Source organism: Salmo salar, chromosome ssa09, assembly GCF_905237065.1.
Source record: "Salmo salar chromosome ssa09, Ssal_v3.1, whole genome shotgun sequence".
Lineage (NCBI taxonomy): Eukaryota > Metazoa > Chordata > Actinopteri > Salmoniformes > Salmonidae > Salmo > Salmo salar.
Window position 1 is genome coordinate 78,344,019 of NC_059450.1, and position 22,069 is coordinate 78,366,087.

Consider the following 22,069-nt stretch of genomic DNA (forward strand, 5'->3'; position numbering starts at 1 on the left):
GGGCCGTTCAAGTGCAATTTTACCAGTATTAGGTGGTGAACGCACCTCACGCTGATCTCCAGGGAGGAGGAGTCACGAGGAGGGGTTACAAAATGCCAAATCAAACGAAACGCGAAGGAACAGAGCTGTTCGAGGCTGACGGGCTAGGAGGCCGTTTGAAGGAAAGATGTCGGAAGTGGATGCTGAGTTCGAATTGAGCAGCGCGCCGAGTAAATTTGCTGAAGACGAATGTTCTGAATGGACAACAGTAGTATCGAAAAATGGAAGAGAAAAAAAAATGGAAATTGTCAAAAATTGTAGTGGAGGATACGTGTGTAAGTGGTAATGAATCGCTTCTTGTTGGATGTGTAGGTTGAGTAAGGATGCATATGTGGGAAACCCGTTACAGGTATCAAATTGTTAAGTATGTGCTTGGAAAAATGGAGGCTGTCAGAGTGACCAGGAGTGGTCTGTCTTATTTTGATGAATTGTATTTCTGAAGAGTAGAAGAAGATTGCAGTGGTCCTCAAAAGAATCCATACAAGAGAAGTTTTGTAGAATAAAACACCTGTCAAGGAGTCATTTCAGGGGTGACGATAGATATTCCGGTTGAATACCTGAAGAGAATTCCTGGTGTGGTTTGTGCCCGGCCTCTGACCTACTGGGTGAATGGAGAAAAATAAGAACGTCAGTTGGTGCTGTTTTTTTTTTTTATAAAGAGCAAATACCTACTCATGTGAAGCTTGTTTATGTAAGATACGCTGTAAGAGCTTTTGTCCCCAAACCACTGCAGAAGAATTGTAAAGGATTTGGTGATGTTTCAAGTGTGTGCAGACGAACAGAGGATACTGAAGAACGGTGTGTAGGACGACAGTGTTGCAATTGTGGTGGGGATCATGATCCTGAGTTCTTGTGTAGGGATCAGATCTGTTTTATGTTTTTTTAAAGAAAAGTTGTTTGATTTAGTTTATTCCTTTTTTGATAGTTTGGTAGGTGTTTTAGAATTTTGTTCCATTTTGAGAAATCCTGTTTACATCCCGCACAGTAGGTTGCGGAATGCACATACAATTGTGCGCTCGGCAATATACTGTAGAAGAAGAAGAAGAACGCGAACACGCTGGAATTAGGATGCACGGTAGTAAATGACAGAAAACATAAAGCCACCGAGGAGTGTTGATGTTCCTTGTTATTATGTAAGATGTTGTAATAGTGTAAAACAACACAGAAATATCACATTGAGATTTTAGATTACAACTTGTGCATTTGTAAGCGCCACAAAAGCCGCGGTCCTTGCAAAGGGGTACTTGGCCAATCTACAGGGGGTACTTGAGAAGACTCTTGGGACCATAGGCCTCAGTGGAGGCTGGTGGGAGGAGCTATAGGACGACAGGCTCACTGTAATGGCAGGAATGGAATAAATGTGCGGTTTCCATGTGTTTGATACCGTTCCATGAATTCCACTCCAGCCATTACAATGAGCCCGCCCTCCCACAAGCCAATGGTAAAATGCACATGAGGGGGTACTCCGGGCAGAGCAAAATTCAGTCGGTGGTACATTAACTAAAAAAGTTTTGAACCACTGTTTTAACACATCCGTGTGTCAAGTTAGGAACAATCATTGTGTTGGCACATTTAAAACAATTTGTTAACACAACATGAGAAGATCTCAAATGCAATCACTTCTCGTCTCCTTTCTCAAAACTCACTGGAGGACAGGGTCAGAGGGGCGGGACCTCTGGCTTTCTCATCCAATGGGTTTTGAGAGAGGGCGAGCGGAGTATACAGTTGAGATCTTCCCGGGGTGTCATCCCTAACTAGAAACGGGTGAGCCAAAAGATGGCTGTCTACAAAGGCAGGCAAATTCTAATATTTTTCCACTAATTGGGCTTTTGACCAATCACATCAGATATTTTCACATCAGATCTTTTACAGAGCTGATCTGATTTGTCAAAATATTAATTAGCGAAACAAAGATCAGAATTGGGCTGTGTAAACACAGCTGATTCTTCACATATTGCATTATATTCCACTTAACAATTCTGTAAATGGGAAAGACGTGTAGAAAAACGGTGGCCATTTATTAAATTAATATTTGTGTACATGCAAAATATCATTCTTATAACATCTCAAACAAGTTATTTATTAGATGCTAGCCAATTAGATATGCAGTCCAGATTGACCAACTCAGACAATTTTGGACCTGAGATACAGAAGAACGGACGTTTTCAGCGTTTAACACATTCATTGCAGGAACTGACACAAAATGTTGAGAAATCATTACACATAAATTGTTGTTCAACAACACATCTTTTCTGAGAATGAAGCTATGGCGCTAAAATGCCACTAGATGGCATAAAACACATTCTCAACCCAACTTGAGTATTTTACATGGTAAGAAACAGCTAAACTCCCTGGCCTTTTCATGGTAAATAGACATTTCGATGCAATTTGTTACTCTAATATGTTAATCCTCTTAAGATAATGTTTTGTGAGCATTTTGTTTTCTGAGAAACATTTCACAAGTAAAACAATAAAATGTTTTAATTGAAATGCATTTTGCAAACAGAACACGAAACAGAAAACAGTAAAAAGTATTAAAAAAAACAACATTTTATTACAAAAATATTATTGTACAGTACTAATGAGCACCGGAGGTGAGTTTGCAGCATGCAATGTTTCACAGAGGAATTGCATAAGATTAACATGGCAATTCTAAACCACTTGGAGACTAGACCTATGACATCAGAGGGTGAATGACTACATTTTCTTTGTAATCATTATCTTATATACAGTATACATCATATGGTCAGATTCTTAATCAAATATGAGACAACTAGGCCAGCATAAAGTTGTAATTCAATTTAACAATACAATCAACACTTGTCATTTTTCACTAAATGACCGATAGGTCAAACCAATCTGGAATAATGGTTGTTACCGAAAGAAAAATAGAAGAATAAAGTAAAAACAACTAAATAGCTTTTTGGTGAGTTTTAAAAACCAATAGACAGAGGTACAATACTCATCCTCATGTACCTTATACAAAAATATACCTCACAAGAAATGTAAGTAAAATACACATCTATAGCGCTGTAAAATAATTTGGCATCTTACACATACAGGGTGAATAATACTACTAATAATAATACTGCTTTTTTTAGTTGGATGCATATTATACAATATCTGAATACAAAAATAAAAAAGCCCTCATCACCAAATCCATCTATCTAATTTCCCTGATGAATTGTACTTCCCTACATGAAACAAAAATAATACCACCTAAACAGAACCGAGAACAGCACAGTTTGTGTTGCTATAATGAGAATAGAAAAGCTTTCACATTTGTAAACATTTTGTCTAGATTTTAATTTGTCACAGTTACATTTTCCAATTTATAAAATATATAGATCCTGCATTTTCCAATTTACACAAACTTAAAAGTTCCTTATATTACTTAATACTTTGGGAGTTTGGATACCGGGACATGTTTAGATGAGTAAAAAAAAAAAAAAAGGAATACAATTGTACATTCCAGAGTTTGGGTTAATTCTATGACAAATGTTCATTTGTGTAAATTGGAATACCTTAAATCAAATTTCAGTTGACCTAAATTGAACCTAAACCTGGTCATTTCTCCTATTAACTAATTAATGATTTATCCAGGGCTACATGCATCCAAAGACATCTAAATATTTTTTGTAAGTAGTTTTCATCCTTTAAAATACAATTAGAGTTTGGTTGACTAGTATAAAAAAACACATAATAAAGAAATGACTCTAGCACACATGTGAGAGGGTATTTCTCGCCCTGAGACTTCTCAATGAAGCGGTATTCCTCCAAAGCAGGCAGCTTAGTAATATGCGTATCCCAGGTAAGGGTTTTGCCACTGTATGGTGTTTTAGCACTGCTTATCATGGGAGGTGAAGTTCATATGAACTACAAGCCTTTCCTTGTTTCCATCTACCTTGCTCATAGTCCATTGTTGGGTGAGAATAGCAGCAGTGGCTAGGAGACAAGGCTGTAGATGTGGGGTGGGATGAGAGGGGGCTGGTTAGCACTGGTAGTGGAAATGCTGGTGTTGATGGACCTTACCATCCATATGGGCGTGGGAGTGTGTGTGCATGTCTGTGTAAACGTTAGAGTAAATCTTAGGGGGCCCACTAAGGACAGGGGCTCCCAGGCCCACCAGTCTATGGCTGGGGTAGTCAGGGCTATTCAGGGCATTACAGGGGGTGTTGGTGCTGGGCTCTTTGTCTGAGATGTGTTGGTCTCGGTGGGCCATGGTCATGGGGTGGGGGGGCAAGGTGTTGTGGCGTCGGCGGCTGTGGCACAGCCAGAGTACAATGGTGCCTACGATGAGGAGGGCTGCTGCAGGGATGCCGATAATCAGAGGCCAGGGCAGGCCGGAGCTCAGGTGTGGAGGAGTCAATGTGTTCTCCACCTGAGGGTCTGGACACACAACAGTGGAGAGATCAGTGACAGCTCTACAGATCTAAGCTTTCTGAAGTGTTATAAGACAAGATATAACAAGAATAACCCACTGCCATTCCATCCCAGTAAAGTCCCATTCAACAGTTAGTGAATGGCTACTCACCTGGCAGCACGGTGAGGTAAGCACTGCGGAAGCTGTAACCCATTGTGTTAGCTCCCAGGCAAATGTACATCCCAGCATCCTCATCACGGGCCTTGATGATAGCCAGCTTGTTGAGGTAGGAGCCGTCAGGCCGGGACCACACGTCCCCCGTGGGTAGAACCACAAAATGCTGCCCTCCGACCTCCAGGGTGGAGTTATAGCGGCCCTCTGTGCCTGGGTCCACCCTCTTCAGCCACTGGACCACAGGCTTCACGTCACTGTGGACCTTACACTGGAAGGAGGCGGTGCCACCATACTCCACAGTGGTGTTGACCGGGTGGGTGCCGGTCAGAACAGGCTTGCAGTGAGAGCGCTCTGTAGGGAGATGGACAGGATTCATAAGCATGTGAATCATAATGACAACACACTCAGCACAATTACCTTGGCAACGTAAGATAGGCCTGGGGTATAAATACAACTGGAGTGTGCTGTAAAACGATGGAGAAAAGGAAAAATGATTTGTGGTGTTGTTTGGTGGTGTTGGCCAGTGCAGTGACCCATCCTTACCGATGACATCCAGCTTGTAGGTGGCGTTGATGTGCCCGGCTGGGTTGGAGACATGGCAGGTGTACTTGGCACTGTCCTGGGGCTGCAGGTTCTTTAGGGTGAGGGTCCACTGGGGGCGCTTGCCCTGGCGCGGGGGTGGCAGCGGGGTCTGGTCCTTCCACCAGGTAATGACAGGGGGAGGGGTGCCGCTGGCCTGGCACTTGAACCTCACTGAGCTGCCCACCGGCTTGTACAGCACCCGCCTGCGCATCTTAGTGGGCTGACTAAATCGAGGCTTCACTGCAGAGATGATACATCATGAAGGTGAACACAGACTTCAATAACATTCCGTAGGGCTATAATGTAGTGAAGGGAAGCAGTCAGCTACTCACCCCAGGGCTTTCCTGTAGGGTCAAGCTGGGTGAGCTCAGCATTGGGTTCCACTACGGCAGGTAGAGCGTCTGTCTGGCTCGCTGCTGTGTCATCTGAAAAACACAGTCAGTCATTGACTGAGGGTTAGCCTCTGTGACTTACACCCATGTATGGAGTATGAAGATCATTTCATAGCAAAAGAAAGGGCTTATAACATTCATAGCACTATTAATTCCCATTCTGAATAAATCTGATCGTAGGACTGTGGAAGACAAAACACATTACTCTAGTATCTAAAAAACATCAAAGTTGTGTGTTTATGTAGTCTTAAAAAAATGTAATATTGCAGAAAAATAATCTACTTGTCACTCTACAGAGGAAACGAAGCCAATATAAAACCAATGGGTCAAAGATGAAAGTTCTCCTACCCCCTGCCATTACCACAAAGTATCCTTCAGATATTGCCACATAAATCTAGTGGTCAGTTATTGTTTCAGTGAGGTGAGCTATTTCATCTAGGACCCAAGTACTAATGTCTGCAAATGTCGTCGCATAAATCACATGGGGTCTAAGGATGAGTGCAAACTGTTGGAGGATCTCTGATTTATTTGCCTTGCTTTGAGCTCCAACAGGATCAAATCAAATTTTAGTGGTCGTCTACACAGATTTGTAGATGTTATCGCAGGTGCAGCGAAATGCTTGTGTTTCTAGCTGCAATAGTGCAGTAATATCTAACAAAAAATACACACAATTCAGAAAAATCTAAATTAAATATCAGAGCGAGCAATGTCAGAGACTGGAATATGCATGTATGTGTGTGTGTGTGTGTGTAAAGACTATATACGAATAGAAAAGGTGTGTACAGCAGTAGTTATATAGGATGGTGTGTATAGACAGTATATGAATAGAAAAGGTGTGTACAGCAGTAAGTTATATAGGATGGTGTGTATAGACAGTATATGAATAGAAAAGGTGTGTACAGCAGTAGTTATATAGGATGGTGTGTATAGACAGTATATGAATAGAAAAGGTGTGTACAGCAGTAGTTATAGGATGGTGTGTATAGACAGTATATGAATAGAAAAGGTGTGTACAGCAGTAGTTATATAGGATGGTGTGTATAGACATTATGGACAGTATATATATATAGAAAAGGTGTGTACAGCAGTAGTTATAGGATGGTGTGTATAGACATTATGGACAGTATATATATAGAAAAGGTGTGTACAGCAGTAGTTATAGGATGGTGTGTATAGACAGTATATGAATAGAAAAGGTGTGTACAGCAGTAGTTATATAGGATGGTGTGTATAGACAGTATATGAATAGAAAAGGTGTGTACAGCAGTAGTTATATAGGATGGTGTGTATAGACATTATGGACAGTATATGTATAGAAAAGGTGTGTACAGCAGTAAGTTATATAGGATGGTGTGTATAGACATTATGGACAGTATATGTATAGAAAAGGTGTGTACAGCAGTAAGTTATATAGGATGGTGTGTATAGACAGTATATGAATAGAAAAGGTGTGTACAGCAGTAGTTATAGGATGGTGTGTATAAGACAGTATATGAATAGAAAAGGTGTGTACAGCAGTAAGTTATATAGGATGGTGTGTATAGACAGTATATGAATAGAAAAGGTGTGTACAGCAGTAAGTTATATAGGATGGTGTGTATAGACAGCATATGAATAGAAAAGGTGTGTACAGCAGTAAGTTATATAGGATGAGCCATGTCTAGAATACAGTATATACATATGAAGTGGATAAAACAGTATGTAATAATTAAAGTGACCAGTGTTCAGGACCGCTCTGTGTGAAACAGGATGAATAATTCTGCTTGGAGATCAGTGGAGTGTGAGGTGTCTAAATGACCGTGTGTTTGGCTTTCAGTGCGTATGAAGTTCTACAGCTCTATAGGAATGATAAGCAGGCAAAACTCTGGTATTATTCTAACTGGCTATGTGAGGCAGGGGTGAGCAAACAGTGCCATATTGTTGCTTCTCTCAAGTTTCCGCAATGTTTAAAACAAGACAGCGTGTTGACGTAACCCTGAGCAGGAAACCAATTAACTGCCTTTAACCTAAACTGCGCAGGCAGGCAGTCAAACGGACAAGGCTGAGAGAGAGCGCTGCTTTGTTTAGGCCGACCCTCTGGCACGACCCACAGGAATACACAGTGAACCTATTCTAACCCAGAGTCCACTGCGGACTGGGATAACACACACACATACAGTGCATTCAGAAAGTATTCAGAACCTTTGACTTTTTCCACATTTTGTTACGTTACAGCCTTATTCTAAAATGTATTAAATAATTTTTTCCCTCATCAATCTACACACAATACCCCATAATGACAAAGCAAAAGCAGGTTTAGATTTTTTTGCAAATGTATTAATAAAAAAACTAACTTAAATGTTAAAATTACCTAAGTATTAAGACTCTTTAACTGGTACTTTGTTGAAGCACCTTTGGCAGCAATTACAGCCCAGAGTCTTCTTGGGTATGATTCTACAAGCTTGGCAGACCTGTGTATTTAGGGAGTTTCTCCCATTCTTCTCTGCAGATCCTCTCAAGCTCTGTCAGGTTGGATGGGGAGCATCGCTGCACAGCTATTTTCAGGTCTCTCCAGAGATTTTCGGGTTCAAGTCTGGCCTCTGGCTGGGCCACTCAAGGACATTCAGAGACTTGTCCCGAAGCCACTCCTGTGTTGTCTTGGTTGTGTGCTTAGTGTCATTGTCCTTTTGAAGGTGAACCTTCGCCCCAGTCTGAGAGCTCTGGAGCAGGTTTTCATCAAGGATCTCTCTGTACTTTGCTCATTCATCTTTCCCTCGATCCTGACTAGTCTCCCAGTCCCTGACGCTGAAAAACATTCCCACTGCATGATACTGCCACCACCATGCTTCACCGTAGGGATGATATTGGCCAGGTGATGAGCAGTGCCTGGTTTCCTCCAGATGTGACACTTGGCATTCAGGCCATAGAGTTCAATCAGACCAGATAATATTATTTCTCATAGTCTGAGAGTCTTTAGGTGCCTTTTGGCAAACTCCAAGCGGGCTGTCGTGTGCATTCTACTGAAGAGTGGCTTACATCTGGCCACTCTACCATTAAGACCTGATTGGTGGAGTGCTGCAGAGATGGTTGTCCTTCTGGAAGGTTCTCCCATCTCCACAGAGGTACTCTGAAGCTCAGTCAGAGTGACCATCAGGTTCTTGGTCACCTTCCTGACCAAGGCTCTTCTCCCCCGATTGCTCAGTTTGGCCGGGCAGCCAGCTCTAGGAAGAGTCTTGGTGGTTCCAAACTTCTTCCATTTAAAAATTATGGAGGCCACTGTTTTCTTGGAGACCTTCAATACTGTAGAAATGTTTTGGTACCCTTCCCCAGATCTGTGCCTCGACACGATCCTGTCTCTGAGCTCTACGGTCAATTCCTTTGACCTCATGGCTTGGGTTTTGCTGTGACATGCACTGTCAACTGTGGGACCTTATATAGACAGGTGTGTGCCTTTCCAAATCATGTCCAATAAGTTGATTTTACTACAGGTGGACTCCAATCAAGTTGTAGAAACATCTCAAGGATGATCAATGGAAACAGGATGCACCTGAGCTCAACTTCGAGTCTCATAGCAAAGGGTCTGAATACTTATGTAAATAAGGTATTTCTGTTTTTCAAACATTTCTAAAAATCAGTTTTCGCTTTGTATTGTGTGTAGATTATTTTCCTCAATTATTCAATACATTTTAGAATAAGGCTGTAAAGTAACAAAATGTGGAAAAAGTCAAGGGGTCTGACCACTTTCCGAATGCACTGTATATACTGTAAACATACACACACATATGCGCACACACACACACACACACACACACACACTAACCAACCGTGTTTTGATTAACCTCGTGTCAACAACTGTGTGTGGTATGCAGGCAATAATGATTCACACGTTGTTAAAACATTCACAGATGAATTGTAACAACTCCTTATTGTGACAACAGAGTCTGTGTAAAATAACAGACTGGATCTAATTACATTTTAAATAGGAACATTGAGTTTTTATCTGTAAATGACCAATGGTGAAACTGACTCCTGAACACCTCATCAAATGGCTACCCAGACTATTTGCATTGCCCCCCCCCCCCCCCTCTTTTACAGCGCGGCTACTTTCTGTTGTTATCATCTATGCATAGTCACTTTAATAACTATCTACATGTACATATTACCTCAACTAACCGGTGCCCCCGCACATTGACTCTGTACCGGTACACCCCTGTATAGTCTCGCTATTTTTATTTTACTGCTGCTCTTTAATTACTTGTTACTTTTATTTCTTATTCTTATCCGTATAAAAAAAAAATTAAACTGCATTGTTGGTTAGGGGCTTATAAGTAAGCATTTCACTGTAAGGTCTACACCTTTTGTATTCGGCGCATGTGACTAATAAAATTTGATTTGAGATTTGAGAGTTTCCTAGCAGCACTGAACACCACAGAGTAGAGACTAAGCTGATTGTCCACTCTGTCTGCTCTACATAGCATCAACATCCCTGTTGTCTGATGGAACCTCAGGTCACCAGGTGTGGAGGGTCAGGTTAGGTGCGTCGTGGGTGTGCCTGTGTGTGTGCTGTCCTTTGTCCTAATTTCATCCCAGTGTTCTGGTCCAGAGGGCCTTACTACAGCGTGAAGGCCACACCCTGCTTCTCAACACAGTGTAGTGAGGCACAGGAGAGTCCGGAGAGCCCAAAGCCAGCGCCAAGTGTTTTTTCTAGCCCAGCCCCCATTGTTACTATTGGCCCAGGGCTCTGGGAGAGTAAGCCTGGGTATAGTAACGGTTCCATTGGCACGGGAGAGGGGGCTATTCAGCAGCACTGAGGTGGAATTAGGGGGGCATCATCTTGTCTAAAGAGGTTTCAGCCAGGGCTCATTCCTTCACTCTGCGCTAATGTTTGGGGATGTTATCCCTAAACAGGTACGGAGGGAGAGAACAGGTTTTCCCTGATGCAGAGCTATTAGATCATTGCACCTTTTCCTAAGGATTGGATTTATTTTCTTCTAATACTATGTTTATAAATTCAATACATTTGATGTCATCTGTGATCAGTTTAAATGACTAGTTGGAGTTTAAGTGAGTGGTGGAAAAATATTGTTCAGTTGAAGAAAGTACGTCAGGCAGGCAGCCGTCAGTAGCATGGCCTGACGCGATGACGGAGGTAAAGCACGGCTGAGCAGACAGCTACAGCTCTGGCTCCTGTGTGTAGTGGAGAGGAAAGTGGTGCTGGACTGCAGTAGTGCTAGGCTGGGGGACAGGGGGCCCCTTTTCCGCTGCTCCAGTCCCACAGAGCACACACACAGACGGGCAGAGAGGGGCAGGGGGAAGGTAGAGGGCGGAGGTAAGGGTGGAGACGGTAGGTCTGGGGGAACTCTAACCCTGCAGCTTTCCTTACAAACACTCTTCATGTGGAGGCCGTGTTTATAAGGTCCCATATTATTTTTTCCTACTGAGAGAACTTTTTGGGCCTCCCCCTCAAAAAGCCTCATTCTCCATTCATACCGGGTACCTGTGTTCAAACACGTGCCACTGTGTCTTTAATAAAATAAATAAAATAAAAAATAAAAATCTCTGACTGATGAAAATAATGTAAAGATGAGTTGTTTTTTATGTTAGAAAACATAGAATAGAGTATTATGTGGTAATTCCATTCCGTGATGGTGGTCCACTGTTACCAAAACAATACTGTTCATGAAGAGATAATGAAGCAGAGCTATTTTACCTTCCTCTCACAGATCATAAGATTTGAGCAGTGATATGGACCTGAATGACATGTGAGTTATACTTGAGCAAAGAAATTCCGACTATAAGATAATTATAGAACTTGACATGTCAAGAAAGTCAGGAGTTTGTAAGTTCAGAAGATTTGAGGTTCATTTTTAAAATAGACTAAAGCTTTTTGTTCAATGTGTGACTATCAAGTTAATCAATTATCAAGACCCCATTACAAATCTCATGGAGCCATGTTTCTCACAACGTGAAATTGACATATTTCTTTGCATGTATGCTTGCCTGCCGATAGCTAATTACAGCAGTGACTGAGTGTCTGTTGTACCTCACGTTAATTGAAGCCAGAGAGAGGCAGGACGGCAGTCAGGCAAATTAGAGAGTGTTGTCGTCAGCGTCCCTCCACACAGCATGAGAGACAGAGGGGAGGCTAGCGCTGGAGGAAATGCTAATTAGAAGTCTCCTGGTATCTTTTATAGAGCCATAAGCGGTTTGCAGCAACAGGCGCATGGTGAGTCCAGAGGAAATTACCCCCAGCATTTTCTTTTCTTCTCTGTTGTGCTTGGCTGTGAGGGGCGAGGCAGGGTGTGGCAGGGGGAGGAAGGGTGGGTCGGCAGGCCCCGGTGCATCCTGCCTGCTGAGGGCCCAGCCCAATCCTCTAGTCAGTCAGCCACCTGCTGGCCACTCCAAGGAGCCTCTGGATGAAAGCTGCTTTAATGTGGTGAACTGGTCAAGGTGGCTAATTGCATCCTTTTAGTTGGATCAAACCCCTGTTTCTACCAGCAGCCTAGCAGAAGCTGGCAGGGTTCTGTTGGGTCATGGAGGGCCTAGCTAGCCACACAGGGCCTGGGGGGAGTGGGGGGGTATTTAGGATAGCATTGTTCTGAGCTGTTCTCCCTAACATTACGTGAGAATAGACGAGCGTAATGGTGTCTTTGGTACCGAGAGCATATTAATTATAGCACAATGAAAATTCCATCACCCCCTTGTATTGTTATTATAATGTAGTCATGTTTAGAAGATGACTTAATGCTAACCCTGACGCTAACCTTGACCATGAACCTTTCTGGCTCCCAGCCAAACCCTCTCCTCAACTAACTATAACCTTTAACATATTTCCATATTTAACTTCACCCACACCTTGGCACTATCTTTAAACCCAACCTCTCCTTGCCCTAGGTATCAAAGTCTAGACATAACTGAGTCCCTCACTGCTTGTCCTACTACGGACAACTCTTTCTCTGTGTCTCTCCTTGTTCAGCTTCATTTCATCTGAGACCAGAATGGATTCAATTCCATCAAACATCCTTTCATCTTTCTGTCTTTCATCCACTACTCACTAGCATGGATTCATGTGTCCATATGTGCTTGTGCTTTGAACTTGCTGCAACATATTTGACTACAATGAATGAGGACAAAAACAAACATGTCCTAGGACGCCCGGGTGGGTCGGGTCGCAGAGTTCTGTGGTTCTGTGTCACAAAAGTAGTAATCACAATTAGAAATTAGATCATTGTCACGTCGGTGGAAACGTGATCAAAAGGGACGACTCTCTCCCTCACACGCATATTTCACTGTTCGGAAGTGTTGTGTCATCTCCAGTGTCAACTGTAGCACTGTAAACACTACTCACGCTACTCACTGTCAACAGCTTTTCGTCTCTCAACATGTTATAGACTCACAAACCTTACCTCACCGATAGTTCACGGGCCATTAGAGAGACAAGAAACTGTGAGCTGTCTGGAAAATAAGTGTCAATCATTGTCACTCAAGGCAACAGATAGGAGTTTGTGGTGGTAACTGTTGAAGCACTCTATTTCCAGGAGTATTATGAGTTTGGTGGCGGGAGGAGGAAACTGGGAGAGGAGTGTTCAGTTTTCACTACACGAGTCATGTATTAACACTGGTGGCAACTAACCCCCCTCTTTCCTTAACATGGCACAATCCAAAGTGTGCCTGCACTTCTGACTAACTCCCCTGTGGCCGCAGCAGTGGTCTAGAGCTGGGCCTGCCACTGTAATTTCAATACAATTATCCATTTAGGTGTGGGAGGCGTGGGCTAAACTGCAACACATGTACCTCACAGCGGCAAACAAAGAACAAAAGGTCTGGGGGTGGAGCTGCTCCAGCAGGCCCTCTAGAAAACCTTCAGCCCTAACTCACCGACCAACCATCAGACCGCGCCCGCCTCTCATCTGACCACGGTCTCACAGTCTCCACCGTAACTGCAGACAGACAGTGGGGTGGGTGTCCGGGGACGCCGCTGTGAGCGCTGCTATAGGTGTGTTGCTGGAGAGACAAGGAACCTAAGCAGAGACAACTCTCTAAGGAAAGAATGTCTATCTCTCTCCTACCCTGTGTGGTTGTTCAGAGTCAACATTGACACAGGGCATATATAGAACACCAAGGTCATGCAAGCCAAGTAGACTCACCTGCCTAGTATCGATCTATGCATGACTGATCTTCTATTTTTGTTCCAGTATCAGTTCTGGGTCTGGTAGACTTCCTTTGCCTCTTGTATTGTCATGGTATGTGGCCCAGAAAAGGGGCAATAACTATCACTGACTCCATCCCTTATGTACAACTGTTGAGGGAGAGCTACAGTCCTTTTCTTCTGAATTCCCAAGCGAAGCACTAGTACTGTGTATTAACAATTTTACACAGCTGGGGAATGGTAGGGCTAGAGCTAGAGCCAGGGCTATATACAGCCGGGCCCTTGGGCAGCAGCAATGGTGGTGTAGATGTGAGCCATTGGAGCCCAGTGTGTGGGACACTGGGGATTAGGGGTGGGCTCACCAGAGGTCAAGGGTGAAGGTGTTACCTCTCCTGAACTCTGACAGCTTCCAAATGTTTCATCCCCTGACAAAATAACTTGTACTGCCGTGGTGGTAAAAAGAGGGAGACATTTAAAAGCCTTGTTTTGGCAGCAGCGCATAAAGCAGCAGTACTCACCCAGAAGTACTCACCCAGCAGTGTGAGATTACAACCTGTGTTTATGATGTCGCGTTTCAGAATAGTATTGACGTATACACTGATTCTGTGTGTCATGTCCTGACCAGTAGAAGGGGTTATTTGTTATTGTAGTTTGGTCAGGACGTGGCAGGGGGTATTTGTTTTATGTGGTTCGGGCTGGTTGTGTGATTAGTTGGGTGTTTGATTTATTTTTCCGGGTTTTGGGTACTGTTCTATGTTTAGTCTAGTCATTTGTATTTCTATGTTTAGTTTTTTGGGGGTTGGACTCTCAATTGGAGGCAGGTGTTTTTTAGTTGCCTCTGATTGAGGGTCCTATAAATAGGTATGCGTTTGTTTTAGTATTTTGTGGGAGATTGTGCTTGGTATAGCTTTGTTGCCTTCACGGCCTGTTATTCATCGTTGTGTTTTTTTTGTGTACGTGTTTGTTTTGGTTTACTTTCTTTGTCCATTTAATAAAAGATGATGAGTGCACATATTCCTGCTGCGTTTTGGTCCACTCTACCCTACGACAACTGTGACACTGTGACTGGGTTCATCAGGAAGTGCATAGAGGATATTGTTCCCACTGTGACAATTAGAACTTATCCAAACCAAAAACGTGGATAGACGGCAACATTCACGCAAATCTGAAAGTGCGAACCACCGTATTTAACCATGGCAAAGTGACTGGGAACACGGACATGTACAAACAGACCAGCTATGACCTCCAAAAGGCAATCGAAGAGGCAAAATTACAGTACAGGGAAAAAGTTAAGTCGCAATTCAATGGTTAAGACACAAGGCGTGTGTGGCAGGAACTCCAGACAATCACAAATTATAAAGGGAAAGCCAACCACATCACGGACACCGGCGCCTTGCAGACCCCGACACCTTGCTCCAGGATGAGCTAAACACCTTCTTCGCCTACTTCACCGAAAACAACATCGAGCCGCCGACGCAGGCCCCGATGCTCATGAGGACTGTGTGCTCTCGTTCTCCGTGGCCGACGTAAGTAATTTAAGCGTGTTAACCCTCACAAGGCTGCCGGCCCAGACGGCATCCCAAGCCACATCCTCAGAGCATGTGCAGACCAGCTGGCTGGAGTGTTTATGGACATATTCAATCTCTCCCTATCTCAGTCTGTTGTTCCCACTTGCTTCAAGATGTCCACCATTGTTCCTGAACCCAGGAAAGTGCAGGTAACTGAACTAAATTACTACAGGAGACAGCAGAGGGAACACGATCCCATCCACATCGAAGTTCCTCGGCGTACACATCACTGACAATCTGAAATGGTCCACCCACACAGACAGTGTGGTGAAGAAGGTGCAACCACACCTCTTTAACCTCAGGAGGCTGAAGAAATTTGGTTTGGCCCCTAAGACCCTCACACACTTCAACAGATGCACCATTGAGAGCATCCTGTCCGGCTGTATCACCCCTGGTAAGGCAATTGAACCGTCCGCAACCACAAGGCTCTCCAAAGGGTGGTGCGGTGTGCCCACGCATCATCAGGGGCACACTGCCTGCCCTCCAGGACATCTACAGCACCCGGTGTCACAGGAAGGCCAAGAAGAAGATCATCGAGGACCTTAGCCACCAGAGCCAAGGCCTGTTCCCCCCGTTACCATCTAGAAGGCGAAGACAGTACAGGTGCATCACAGCTGGGACTGAGAGACTGAAAAACAGCTCCTATCTCCAGACTGTTAAACAGTCACCACAAGACGGCCTCCACCCAGTACCCTGGCCTGAACTTAGTCACTGTTCTAGCCGGCTACCACCTGGTACTCTATCCTGTACCTTAGAGACTGCTGCCATATGTACACAGTCATTGAACACTTGTCACATACTGTTTTACACATTTTATATGTATATACTGTATTCTAGTCATGGCTTATCTGATATAACTACTGCTGTACACACTTTTTATATTCATATAATGTCCATACTGTCTTTACACACCATTTATATGTTGATATATTTATATTCTGGTCTCTGACATTGCTTGTTCTGATTTATCTTAATAAAAAATGTTTTCAAAAATCTGGATACATATTGTATTGTTTATTTATTTTGTATTGCTAGGTATTACTACAATGTTGGAGCTAGAAAACCAAACATTTTGCTGCACCTGCGATAATATCTGGAAATCTGTGTACACGACCAATAAACTTTGATTTGAATAAAACATAATGTGGTGTTAACGTAAGTCAAGAGCACATCTAATACCTATGGGGTAATTTTATCCTGCCACTATTGTGGGAAAAATGTTTATATTTTATATTTATGTGTGTATGCAGACAAGCACAAAAAAAGGACTTCAGTGAGAATTGTGTTTTATTTGTTTAAGAAAGAGCTTTAAATGACTGTTACCTCACTCAGGCTTACTGCCAAATGATCACACAAATCCATCAAGGGCCAAGAATAGAGTATTAGCTAAATGATGGAATAAAATTACATTTCTAAGACCGGCATGCTGTACTATCAGTGTGTTGCAGGCTTGCAACTGTCATTAAATAAAGGGATCGCAACTTGAGGTTAGACTTGCCTCTGTCTGTGCTTGCTCTGAGGAGGGTTTAATAACATTACAGACATGATGATGATGATGACTCCAGGTGTTATTGAATGTCACCAAATACCTCTGTGTTGACTACCAAAGTCTGTCTGGAGTTTCCCTGTCGTACTACAGTCTGACATAATGTACCAGTCAAAAGTTTGGACACACCTACTCATTCCAGGGTTTTTCTTTATTTTAACTAGGGATGCACGATATATCGGTGAACATATCGAAATTGGCCGATATTAGCTAAAAATGCCAACATCGGTATCGGCCGATGTCTAGTTTAATGTTGATGTGGAAAACCGATGTCAAAGCTGACGTGCACACCCATATATCGTAGGTACATGACGTAATGGCGCAATGTACAATTTTGAGCAGTTTACATAGACTTAGGTTGGAGTCATTAAAACTCGTTTTTCAACTACTCCACAAATTTCTTTATAACAAACTATAGTTTTGGCAAGTCGGTTAGGACATCTACTTTGTGCATGAAACAAGTAATTTTTCCAACAATTGTTTACAGACAGATTATTTCACTTATAATTCACTGTATCACAATTCCAGTGGGTCAGAAGTTTACATACACTAAGTTGACTGTGCCTTTAAACAGCTTGGAAAATTCCAGAAAACGATGTCATGGCTTTAGAAGCTTCTGATAGGCTAATTGACATCATTTGAGTCCATTGGAAGTGTACCTGTGGATGTATTTCAAGGCCTACCTTCAAACTCTGTGCCTCTTTGCTTGACATCATGGGAAAATCAAAAGAAATCAGCCAAGACCTCAGAAAAATAATTGTAGATCTCCACAAGTCTGGTTCATCCTTGGGAACAATTTCCAAACGCCTGAAGGTACCACGTTCATCTGTACAAACAATAGTACGCAAGTATAAACACCATGGGACCACGCGGCCGTCATAGCGCTCAGGAAGGAGACGCGTTCTGTCTCCTAGAGATGAACGTACTTTGGTGCGAAAAGTGCAAATCAATCCCAGAACAACAGCAAAGGACCTTGTGAAGATGCTGGAGGAAACAGGTACAAAAGTATCTATATCCACAGTAAAACGAGTCCTATATCGAAATAACCTGAAAGGCCGCTCAGCAAGGAAGAAGCCACTGCTCCAAAACCGCCATAAAAAAGCCCAACTACGGTTTGCAACTGCACATGGGGACAAAGATCGTAAAGCATGGGGGTGGCAGCATCATGGCCTTCCCTGTGGCTCAGTTGGTAGAGCATGGTGTTTGTAACGCCAGCATGGTGTGTGCAACGCCAGGGTTGTGGGTTCGATTCCCACGGGGGGCCAGTACAAAAAAAAAATGCATGAAATTAAAATGTGTGCATTCACTACTGTAAGTCGCTCTGGATAAGAGCGTCTGCTAAATGACTAAAAATGTAAAAATGTAAAAAATGTTGTGTGGGTGCTTTGCTGCAAGAGGGACTGGTGCACTTCACAAAATAGATGGCATTATGAGGCATGAAAATGATGTGGATATATTGAAGCAACATCTCAAGACATCAGTCAGGAAGTTAAAGCTTGGTCGCAAATGGGTCTTCCAAATGAACAATGACCCCAAGCATACTTCCAAAGTTGTGGCAAAATGGCTTCAGGACAACAAAGTCAAGGTATTGGAAATGCCATCACAAAGCCCTGACCTCAAACCTATAGAACATTTGTGGGCAGGACTGAAAAAGAGTGTGCGAGCAAGGAGGCATACAAACCTGACTCAGTTACACCAGCTCTGTCAGGAGGAATGGGCCAAAATTCATCTAACTTATTGTGGGAAGCTTGTGGAACGCTACCCGAAACGTTTGACCCAAGTTAAACAATTTAAAGGCAATGCTACCAAATACTAATTGAGTGTATGTAAACTTGTGACCCACTGGGAATGTAATGAAAGAAATGAAAGCCAAAATAAATCATTCTCTATACTATTATTCTGTCATTTCACATTCTTAAAATAAAAGTGGTGATCTAACTGACCTAAGACAGAATTTTTACTTGGATTAAATGTCAGGAATTGTGAAAACTGAGTTTAAATGTATTTGGCTAAGGTGTATGTAAACTTCTGACTTCAACTGTACATATTATGGAACGCAGTTTGGGTCTTTACGTGTCAAAAAATATACACGTCAAATAACACTATGACGTGTCAAATAAGCTTTTAATTTGACACGTCAAATAACACAATTCTATTATAGAATGTTGTGTGTGATGAATTTGCACGTGCAAGCCAAGCTCCACCACTACTATCAGTAGAACTGTCAAAGCTGTACAAAAAGTCTGCAAACAAGCACACACTGGCCACGAACGATGTGTTTACAATACCGCGTTGGTAATAAGGCATTATTTGTTCGACCGCAACTTCTTTGGTATTTGGCTAGCTTTAGCGTAGCTAGCACCAATACAACTTCTCATTTTGCTGTGTTTTTGGGGAAGAACATTGTTTGCATCAAATCCATCAGCTAGCTAACTTTTTTATGACCAGCACTGTCCAGAGCTTGGGGAAGGACAGGTGCGCGAGACAACTTTACCAGCATCGTAGCGATACGTATCGATTAATCGTTGTGACATATGAAATACGAGTGATAGTGTAATCAATGTGTAATAACTACGTAAAAATATTAATGAACGCTTTAAATTATTATGTGATGTGCAGTCATATTCAGGTCCTGATTGGTCAACAAGCTTATTTGACACGTCAAATAGTGTTATTTGATGTGTATCTTTTTTGGTACGCAAAGACCCAAACGGCGTTCCATAGCCAGCGACCGGAACGGGTTGTGTTGTGAAGCTAGCCACAATAAGGATTAGGCACAATAGTGGAATTTGCAGTTTGCCTTCAAAATAAACCTATGTCATTGACAGTGATGCAAATGCATACAAATAGTAGAATTATGCCATACTTTTATTTTGAAGGCTAACTGCAAAGTCCACTATTGTGGCTAATCCTTATTGTGGCTAGCTTCACATAGATGGTTCCGACCACCATTAATCAAATAAGAACAGTCTTATAAATTAGGGTTATTTTAGATGATGACACCTAGCTATATAGTTAGCGAGCTAATTATATAGCTACTGAAACAGATTATGTCGTTTGCTATGTTTTTGGGGAAGAACATTGTTTGCATCCATGAGTTAGCTAGCTTTTTTTATGACCAGCACTGTAGGTGCGCGAGACAACTTTAACAGAATCATAGCATACGTGTCGATGAATCGTTGTCACATATAAAATACGAGTGATAGTGTATTCAATGTGTAATATCAACGTAAAAAATGTATGAACGTGTTAAATTATTATGTGCGTGCAGTCATATTCAGGTCCTGATTGGTCAACAAGCTTATTTGACACGTCAAATAGTGTTATTTGATGTGTATCTTTTTTGGTACGCAAAGACCCAAACGGCGTTCCATAGAAATCCTGGTTGAGAATGAAACGACTGAACAACGAAACAGCACAGCAAGTAAGTTAAATAAATAGGTTTTGATTATGTTTTACTGGTAATTGGGACAAAATAACTTTTTGGTCAGTGTGTGTGTGTAACCTTTACTTAACTAGGCAAGTCAGTTAAGAACAAATTCTTATTTACAATGACGGCCTACCCCGGCCAAACCCGAACAAAAATTGGGCCAATTGTGCGCCACCCTATGGGACTCCCAATCACGACAGGATGTGATACAGCCTGGATTCAAACCAGGGACTGTAGTGACACCGCTTGCACTGAGATGCAGTGCCTTAGACCGCTGCGTCCGTGTGTGTGTGTTAAATATTTAACTGTATTAGAATGCTTAAAAGTCCGCAATTTTTTTTACATCGGTTATCGGTATCGGGATTTTTTTGCAAGGAAAATATTTGATATCGGCATCGGCCAAAAACGTTATATCGGTGCATAACAAATGTTTACTATTTTCTACATTGTAGAATAATAGTGAAGACATCCAAACTATGAAATAACACACATGGAATCATGTAGTAACCAAAAAAGTGTTAAACAAATCAAATATATTTCAGATTCTTCAAAGTAGCCACCCTTTGCCTTGATGATAGCTTTGCACACTCTTGACTTTCTCTCAACCAGCTTCATGAGGTAGTCACCTGAAATGCATTTCAATTAACAAGTGTGCCTTGTTAAAAGTTAATTTGTGGAACTTCTTTCCTTCTTAATGCTTTGAGCCAATCAGTTGTGTTGTGACAAGGTAGGGGTGGTATACAGAAGATAGCCCTATTTGGTAAAATACCAAGTCCATATTATGGCAAGAACAGCTCAAATAAGCAAAGAGAAACATCAGTCCATCATTACTTTAAGACATAAAACTTTCTTCATGTGCAGTCGCAAAAACCATCAAGCACTATGATGAAACTGTCTCTCATGAGGACCGCCACAGGAAAGGAAGACCAAGACTTACCTCTGCTGCAGAGGAAAAGTTCATTAGAGTTATCAGCCTCAGAAATTGCAGCCCAAATAAATGCTTCACAGAGTTCAAGTAACAGACACATCTCAACATCAACTGTTCAGAGGAGAATGCGTGAATCAGGCCGTCTTGGTCGAATTGTTGCAAAGAAAATACTACTAAAGTACACCAATAAGAAGAACAGACTTGCTTGGGCTAAGAAACACGAGCAATGGACATTAAATCGGTGGAAATCTGTCCTTTGGTCTGATGAATCCAAATTTGTCTTTGTGAGACGCAGAGTAGGTGAATGGATGATCTTCGCATGTGGGGTTCCCACCGTGAAGCATGGAGGAGGAGGTGTGATGGTGCTTTGCTGGTGACACTGTCTGTGATTTATTTAGAATTCAAGGTACACTTAACCAGCACGGCTTCCACAGCATTCTGCAGCGATACGCCATCTATCTGGTTTGCGCTTAGTGGGACTATCACTTGTTTTTCAACAGGACAATGACCCAACACACCTCTAGGCTATTTAAAGGTTATTTGACCAAGAAGGAGAGTGATGGAGTGCTGCATCAGATGACCAGGCCTCCACAATTACCCGACCTCAACCCAATTGAGATGGTTTGGGATGAGTTGGACCGCAGAGTGAAGGAAAAGCAGCCAACAAGTACTCAGCATATATGGGAACTCCTTCAAGACTGTTGGAAAAGCATTCCAGGTGAAGCTGGCTGAGAGAATGCCAAGAGTGTGCAAAGCTGTCATCAAGGCAAAGGGTTGCTACTTTGAAGAATATCAAATATAAAATACACTGCTCAAAAAAATAAAGGGAACGCTTAAACAACACATCCTAGATCTGAATGAAAGAAATAATCTTATTAAATACTTTTTTCTTTACATAGTTGAATGTGCTGACAACAAA

General features: G+C 42.4%; 1 protein-coding gene and 1 non-coding gene across 18 annotated transcripts in view; one reads left to right on the forward strand and one right to left on the reverse strand.

Annotated features, from left to right (window-relative positions):
- Window positions 1-2,573: 2,573 nt before the first annotated feature.
- LOC106611978 (fibroblast growth factor receptor-like 1) overlaps window positions 2,574-22,069 on the reverse strand; it is a 51,737-nt gene continuing 32,241 nt past the window's right edge. For all 17 annotated transcript variants that reach the window (XM_045724056.1, XM_014212717.2, XM_045724055.1 and 14 more), the window contains 4 exons: window positions 5,491-5,583; window positions 5,120-5,398; window positions 4,574-4,927; window positions 2,574-4,428 (listed from right to left, as the gene is read on the reverse strand). In XM_045724056.1, coding sequence (XP_045580012.1) covers window positions 4,031-4,428; window positions 4,574-4,927; window positions 5,120-5,398; window positions 5,491-5,583 — 1,124 coding nt within the window. In that variant the 3' untranslated portion in view covers window positions 2,574-4,030. The remainder of the gene's footprint in view (window positions 4,429-4,573; window positions 4,928-5,119; window positions 5,399-5,490; window positions 5,584-22,069) is intronic.
- Window positions 17,961-18,056, forward strand: trnat-ugu (transfer RNA threonine (anticodon UGU)). Its single transcript has 2 exons — window positions 17,961-18,000; window positions 18,021-18,056. It is a non-coding gene; the product is annotated as a tRNA-Thr (tRNA).